The sequence below is a fragment of the Callorhinus ursinus genome, unplaced genomic scaffold (assembly GCF_003265705.2).
Source record: "Callorhinus ursinus isolate GAN/ISIS: 27379988/994484 unplaced genomic scaffold, GSC_fseal_2.0 scaffold2, whole genome shotgun sequence".
Classification (NCBI taxonomy): Eukaryota; Metazoa; Chordata; class Mammalia; order Carnivora; family Otariidae; genus Callorhinus; species Callorhinus ursinus.
The window spans coordinates 13039873-13047708 of NW_027397064.1; the positions used below are offsets into that span (position 1 = coordinate 13039873).

The window sequence follows — 7836 nt, forward strand, 5'->3', positions numbered from 1 at the left end:
CAGGAGGAAGGAGGCGTTGTACTCTGCCTGACTTGCAGTGGGGACTTGGCTTCTATTCGTGCAGATGGAAATATGAGCTCGTGCTGCCTGATTCCTGTCCCGTCTCAAATTTCTTGTTGTGACATAAAGGAATATTATCTAGGGACATGGCCTGCTTAATGGAATGTGGTTTTACTTTTGCCAAAGGCCTGGGATCCCCTCGTTCTGTTTCTCAGTCTTTATGATACCATCTGATGGTTTTATCTTTGGTATGCCACATGGGTGTAACTGTTGAGAAAGCTTGAGACGCTGACATATGTTTGCCCTGATATTCCTGCAAGTTTATCAAAACATTTGTTTTTGTCTACCAGGTCTGTGAGCTGGATATTATCTTTAATTTCGAAAAGGCTTATTTTATCCTTGACGAGTTTATAATGGGTGGAGAAATTCAGGAAACGTCCAAAAAGTCTGCTGTCAAAGCCATTGAAGATTCTGATATGTTACAGGAGGTCAGTACCCAGCATTGGTGCCATGGGGGAAGATGATGAGGATGATGGTGATGATGATGATGATGATATGTTGGCAGAGACTTATTGAGCGCTTCCTTTATGCTGAGTGCAGTTTCTAAGCAACTTACCTGTTTTAACTCATTTAATTATCACAATAACTCGAAGAGGTGGGTAGCATTTTTTGCCCTCATTGTGAAGCTGAGTAAACAGACACAGAGAGGTTAAACAACCTGCTTGATGTCACACAGCCAGTAAGCGTGGAATAGAGATTTGAACGCAGGACGTTGGGCTCCAGAATCTTTGTTCTTTATGTTTGGCTGAGTGTGTTTTTTTTTTTTTTTAGTGAGGATACCTAACTGTCAAAAAGGTATCAAAAGCTTGGTGCTATTTTTTTTCAAGGATTTTACGAGAGGTATAAAAAGATTTTCATTAAAATATCTGCGCTACCCTGGGAAAGGAGAATAGGAGTACGTCGTTATTTCATTTGCCAGGGATATTAGAGCTTTATTATTGAAGATGGCATTTATCATTTTAATTAAAATTTCTCACACCTCCCGGCGATGCTGCCTGTGTGCTCCTATTTGCATAAATAAATTGAGAATACTGTGGCTTGCTTGCCAAGGTATAAATGGGCCCGGAAGCATCCATGTGCTCCTGGTTCTGTGTTATTTATATAAAATACAGTGGGTCTTTTAGAAGCAGGCTAGATTGGCATTGTACCCCTACCTCAGCCCCTTCACTCCTCCGAAGGACACCAAGAAAGAGCACATCTCCCCTCTGACCTTTGGCCTCCCTAATGAGGTGACCCCACCAGCTCTGGCACAAAGCTGAGCTCTGTCCCGGCTCCACCACCCCTGGGTACTTCTTCCCGCAGCATCCTTGGGTCTTTCCACTTGCCTGTTTTACAGTGGCCGGTCAGGAGATCCCAGAGGATCATAAACTCTCTCTTAAAAATTGGCATTAAAGCCATTCTTCCTGCCTTTTGAGAAGGAAGATACTGATGGTGTTAATAAAACAACATCAGGCATGGTTTCCCAGCCCCTTTTTTGCGCACGTCCCTGAACCGTTGACTTGCTCCTGCCCATCCAGGGGAACCAGTCCTCAGGTGAACGGACCCTGAGGAAGACCTCTGTAGGAGCAGTACCTCGAAGTGTCTGCGCGTGCCTTTTCGGAAGCTGGTGCATTTCTTTCCAGAGTTGTTCTCGCCTCCAGAAATGCACTTAAACTTTCTGCTGTTTACTTGGCTCTCTCCAAATGCCACAGGAAGGGAATTTTATAAGGTGCTTGAGAACTCAGTGGTTTGGAAATTCCACAGAACAACCTTTCTTAAAATATGCCAGGTGTTATTTATAATTCTAGCCTTAGGGCCCTGACTGTGGAGTCTAAGCCTTACAGGAGAAAGGGACTTTTTAGCAGGGTCTTTGGCACTCACAGTAATTAAAGCTTTTTGAATTGGGGCCAAGACACACCTGGGTTATTTTGAATTCCTCCTCTACAAGAAATATATAGAGTTTCAAAGAGCTTGCCACGAATCTGGTTCCGTGGATCTCTGGGAAGCACAGATTTCAGGAGAGAGCCCTTTCACAAGTAAACATTAACTGGTAGTTCATGTCCCTGGCAATCGAGTGAAAGGTCTTGATGGGTAGGCCTCAGGAGCCCCTCCATTTAGCCCCCGCATCCCCATAGTGAGCAGGCAATGCCATGACTGCCTTCCAAATCTCTCTTGGTGAAATCACAGCACCTGCCAAATAGAGACAGTGTTATCAGTGCTCTCTTGGGCTCTGGGTACTTCAGCTAAGTCAGTGAATCAGTGAACATTTGGGGGGCTGATTGAGAAATTGTGTATATCTGATCAGAAATGTTTAGAATGAAGGGGCGCAAGTAACATAATTACATAAAGAAAAAAAAATGACTGCTTTCTTTTTTTCCCCTGTTCTCTGGACCTGAGCACATACTTGTAGCTACTAAAGGTTAAGGGAGGCCTTTGTAATATTGCTTGTGCTTTTTAGCTCCTGGAACTTTCCCCAACTCCTACCCAAGAAAGGTTTCTTAGAATAGAAAGGCTGTCCTCACATATTTAGTAAGAAGATACATAGTCTTAAGTCTCCAAATGCTCAAGGATTATTCTGAGTGTACTGGGGCTTGACATTAGTAATACGGATTAAGAAAAGAACAGTTTAAGTGGTTGGGGGTGACTTTAGGAGGTGCCTTATTTTGAGGATGACAACCTGTGGGCGGTGGTGCTGAGTGAGAAGAGAAAAGCTGAAAGGGAAAGGTGGTCCTCATTAGAGGCGGGGGTTGCAATTCCTGGCATCGCCAACAGGGGCGACCAACAGAAGAGGTTTCCCCACAGGGTGAGAATCGAGGGTCAAAATGTACTTCATTAGCTCACGCAACAGGATATCTTGCCTGTGTATGTGTGGATGTGTGAGAAATGGCTAGGTGCACCCCAACATTGTCACCTTTAAAAGCACAACCCATGTTAACAGCTAAGCGAAACCATAGTGCAGTAAAAAGTTGTAGCGCATACAGTGCTGAATCCACAAGAAGTGTGGGGGTACAAGATGGATAACAGATGGGGTCCTGAGGGACAGATTTGGGTCCTCTTGTAAATGGCCAGGTTAGAGCTCTTTAAGGTTGTGTCATTCTTAAAAGTCTGTTCCAACCTTAAAAGGGGCAAGCTCAAGAAAATACGGACCTTGTGTGCTATTGGTTCATGTAGTCTGGGGAACAGCATGGTTCAGAAAGGGCAGTCCGTGCAGTCTTTAGCAGACTGAGTTAGTCAGTGCTGTGAAGCAGGGCTGATAACTAGAGGCCAATGAACCGTGAAGTCAGTAAAGTGACAATCCCAGAGCCTTTTGCTGGCTCAAGCCCCTTCCAAGGCTGCAGGCTCATATGGTGAGATTTGCAAAGGTAGGATATCTAACTGCAAAGCATATGTAGCCATGCAATGAACATATTATAAAGTGTGTCAGGTACTTAACGAATGGAAACCATATGCTGTTGTTCTGAATTCTGCGATATTTGTCATCTTTTAAAAATTTATCATCTGAGGGATGCCTGTGTGGCTCAGTCTGTTAAGCGTCTGCCTTCGGCTCAGGTCATGATCTCAGGGTCCTGGGATCGAGCCCCACATCGGGCTCCCTGCTCTCTGTTTGTCCCTCTCTCTCTCCCTCTCTCAAATAAATAAATAAATTCTTTAAAAAAGTTAGCATCTGTTATTTCTTTTCTCATTCTAAATAAACTTTATACCCAGTTTTGTATTTGTATCTTTGTATTCCTTTTTTTTTAAGAGAGAGAGAGAGAGAGAGAGTGCAAGCTGGGGTTGGGGGAGAAGCAGAGGGAATCTTAAGCGGGCTCCATGCTGGGGGAGCCCCAGTGCAGGGTTTCGATCTCACAACCCTGTGATCATGACCTGAGCTGAAATTAAGGGTTCGATGCTTAACCAACTGAGCCACCCAGCTGCCCCTTTGTATTCCTTTTCTAATGATATAAACTCTAGATGCTACAAAATAGGCATGGGCCCCAGGCCAACGTGATACTCTGGCTAACTTTAAAGACACCAGCAGCTTCTGTAAGAGGAGATACAGGGCAAAGGTCTTAGGGTGTGGGTTTCTGTTGGCCAGTGCTCATGTAAGAGGTTGTAAGGGCTTTATAAGAAAGTGTGGATGACTGAGCACAAGTATTTCAGCAGAGGAACACTGGAATTCTAAACAGCTGGTGAAAACCAGTTAGAACACCTGATTTCTAACTTTAGTACCCTCTGAGCAATGTTGCTTAGCCATGACCTTGCACTGTTTGGCCCATGCTATGCTGATCAGTGTCTTCCCTGGCAGGTGCAAGTGAATCATGTACCCTGAGATTCAAGCCTAGGAACAGGTTGCACATTGCTGATTGAGCTGACCCTGGCTCACATGGAAACGGCAGGGGCATTACCCAAGGCTGCCCCCTTGAACTTCCTTATTGATTCAACCCAGGAACCACTCTGTTACACAAATATATGTGTTTACAATAGGAAAGAATGCAAGAGAAAGTCCATTTGTCATGCATGGTAAAGGGCTTGCAACATCACTGTATATTTTAACTCTACCTCTAATTGCGAATCTGTCCAAACATTTTTTTAAAAGTGCTGGAAAAAAATTATGGCCTTGTGGCGTGTTAGCAAACTTGCCAACTGATGGGGATGAAGAAAGTTTGCATACTTTGGAGGAAAGCCGTTTCAAAATACATGGAAGAAACTTTTTTTTTTTTAAGATCTTATTTATTTGACAGAGAGGGAGACACAGCGAGAGCAGGAACACAAGCAGGGGGAGTGGGAGAGGGAGAAGCAGGCTTCCCGCCGAGCAGGGAGCCCGATGCGGGGCTCGATCCCAGGACCCTGGGATCATGACCTGAGCCGAAGGCAGACGCTTAACTGACTGAGCCACCCAGGAGCCCCTACATGGAAGAAATTCTTACGAATTATAGTCTGTTTATCCTTTATATCTTGCCAGTAAGTGTAAAAAGATGTTTTGCACAGAATCTGTAGCAGAAACTGAGATTTCCCTAAGACATGTGCCTGGAGGTGGTTCTCGTGACCGTTTCAGTAGGGACATTCATCTGAAGTCAACAGTGATATGCTGGCCGCTGATGCTTTGGTATTTTTCTTATCCAACATTCTTTTTATGATCAAGCTCAGCTCTTTCTCTGTTGAAAGTTATTTAGTTCCAGCCATATGGAGATGTATGCAAATTATTCTCAAACTTTGAACCACTGTTCTTGATCAGGATGCAAAGATTTATGTCCATACATGTTTCGGGAACTTCTGTTCAGTAACTGCAAAAAATGAGTAAGTAAAAGAACGAAAAAGGTTCGCCTTCTGCTAAAGGCTGTGGTTTAAGGGGAAATTGTTCTAATTTATTGTTCTCTTTCAGACAATGGAAGAATATATGAACAAGCCTACGTTTTAGCTATGCATCTACTTGCAGAGTCCAAGTGCTACACGCTGGGAGCCTATAAATTAGCAAATTCCTGGTGTCCAGTTCTTTGACAGAGCCCCCAGCATCATGCCAAAAATAACCTAAAAGGGATTCTTTGTTAACTAGCAAAAAGTTGTTTAATATAATATATTTATCGTTATTACATATCTGTATTATACTGTATATACCCACTTATTGTAGTCTTGATGTTCAAATAACTGCTTCGTGACTCAACTGACTGAATTTTTGTTTTGCAGTGTTTGAACCCATGTGATATTTTTAGGCTAACTTAAATAAATGTGTTGCAATATGTTTTTCGTTGCATTTGATCCTCTACTGACAACTGAAAACTGCATTGTAATAACCCCTGATTTTGAATGTAAAATATATGTTATATCAATAATTCTTTTCTAAATGTTTAGCTTTTTAAATTTTGTAATAATTCCAAGTCTTGTTAAGAGTTCAGAGCTCATACATAATGCTAGACATTTTTAATATACTTAGTAAAATGTAACTTCAGTCCAGATACCATGTATCTGATTTTAATGTCCTAAATTCATTTATTTTTTCAGGGTTGGAATTAAGGAAAATAACCAAAGACAATAAGGGACTTAAATGGTTTTGATGTCTTAGAAGCTGCTATCTAGTTGAAGTTTTAATTTTACCTTTTAGTTGAATATTAAGGGCATTCCGATAAGGCTGTGTTTCCTACAAACCCTATGTATTTATTAAGGATTTGAGACTTCAGAGATATAGTGTCTGTGCCTTCCCTTACTATAAAAATAGTATAATGAAGACTAATACCAATAGCAGTAATTATTATTATCACTATGATTTTAATAATTTTTGAGGTTCCAAGCACTCATTGCTTGATTTCGCTTCAAATGTTTTATTGTATGCCTACTATATTTGAGGACTTACTCTTTATTAGACTTACTTAGAGAATTGAATATTGTTACAGCCTATATGGTAGATGCTCTTCCTTCTTTTTTATTTCCTCATGCCCCAAATTTTGCTGCTGACCATTATTATGGTGAGTATGTTGCATTCGTGCTTCCTGGAATGAAAGCTCTATATAACCAGGTGGTAAATGTGATCAGGCATTATAGGGAAATAGCTCATAATACTCTGTCTTGATGTCCCACTTCTGATGTCCTGTCTGTGCATTTTCAGTGTTAGTTTTGACGTCTGGTATGATTCCTGTTGGAGTGGTTAGGAGCCCCTTAGTGCTTTTCCTATGAGAAGAGTGTGCTTGCTGTTGTATTCTTTCTCTAGAAGATCCTATATGGTAGATCTTTAGAGAACATGAAGGAAAAATGTCCTCTTTGAGGGAAAAATGTCCTCTTTGATTCATCTTGCCAGATAGATTTAGGGGAAAATAACAAGACAAGACCACAAGAACAGAAGAAAAAATTGATCAATTCCTCAATAGAGCCATTACTAAAATGAAATAACTCAAATTAGAATGTGAAGGAATTATTGGGCTTTTAATACCTAATATTTACTCAAATTAATCATGTGATTACAATGATGGCATGGCTTGAAGTTTAGCTGTCATTTTTGATCGCTTATGTTTATTTTGTGTCCTCAGATTTGTGGTTTCACTTTTTTGTTGTCAATATGGTGGAACTCTTTATTTTTAAAAAGTTTTGTAGAGATGGACTTCATATAAATCAACACAGTTTTTCTGGTTCCTTTGAAGTTTTCCACCATTTTGGGGTGAAGGTATTTATTCATGTATTCTTTCAAATTTGATAATTCCACATTAGACACTGTTGAGCTGTATGTAGGGCTTTTCAGACTCCATGTCAGTGTCTCACCTAGAAAATGAACATAATGATACAGCACAGTATGTAAATTTGAGGCATTTGGGGGACATTTTATGTGGGTCTTGGTGAAAATAATAATTATGTTTTCTTTATATTATATAATTACAATAAAACTACCAAGTGAAAGATAATAAATGCTAAATTTGTATAAAACTTACAAATAAAATGTTTTTAAAATTTTTAATGAGAAACTTGAGTGTGCTTTTATGAATATAATTATTTTTCAGTCTGATAGTCCAATTTTATGCATGAAATTGCTACCCATACTTCCTGGTGAAGTCCCTTTAAAGTGATCTCTTTATTTTCTTGGTACTTACTGTCCAGGAGCAACTTCACAAACATGTGACAGCAGATGAGAGAAGAGTATTTACTGTTTTGCTCCTATTGACTTCTTTCTCATCATTCACCCACATTGTTCTTTAAAGATTTTATTTATTTGAGAGAGAGAGAGAGAGAGAGAGAGAAAGCATGAGCCGGGGAAGGGGCAGGCAGGGTGAGAGGGAGAAGCAGGCTCCCCGCTGAGCAGGGAGCCTGATGTGGGGCTTGATCCCAGGACCCTGG

General features: G+C 40.9%; 1 protein-coding gene across 2 annotated transcripts in view; it reads left to right on the forward strand.

Annotated features, from left to right (window-relative positions):
- The window catches only part of AP1S3 (adaptor related protein complex 1 subunit sigma 3), a 50209-nt gene extending 42751 nt beyond the window's left edge, over window positions 1-7458 (forward strand). The window contains exons 5-6 of one of the 2 annotated variants that reach the window (XM_073878007.1): window positions 351-488; window positions 5402-7458. In XM_073878007.1, the coding sequence (XP_073734108.1) occupies window positions 351-488; window positions 5402-5437 (174 nt within the window). In that variant the 3' untranslated portion in view covers window positions 5438-7458. The remainder of the gene's footprint in view (window positions 1-350; window positions 489-5401) is intronic. The other variant, XM_025890792.2, reaches the window with a different exon arrangement.
- The last annotated feature ends 378 nt before the right edge of the window (window positions 7459-7836 follow it).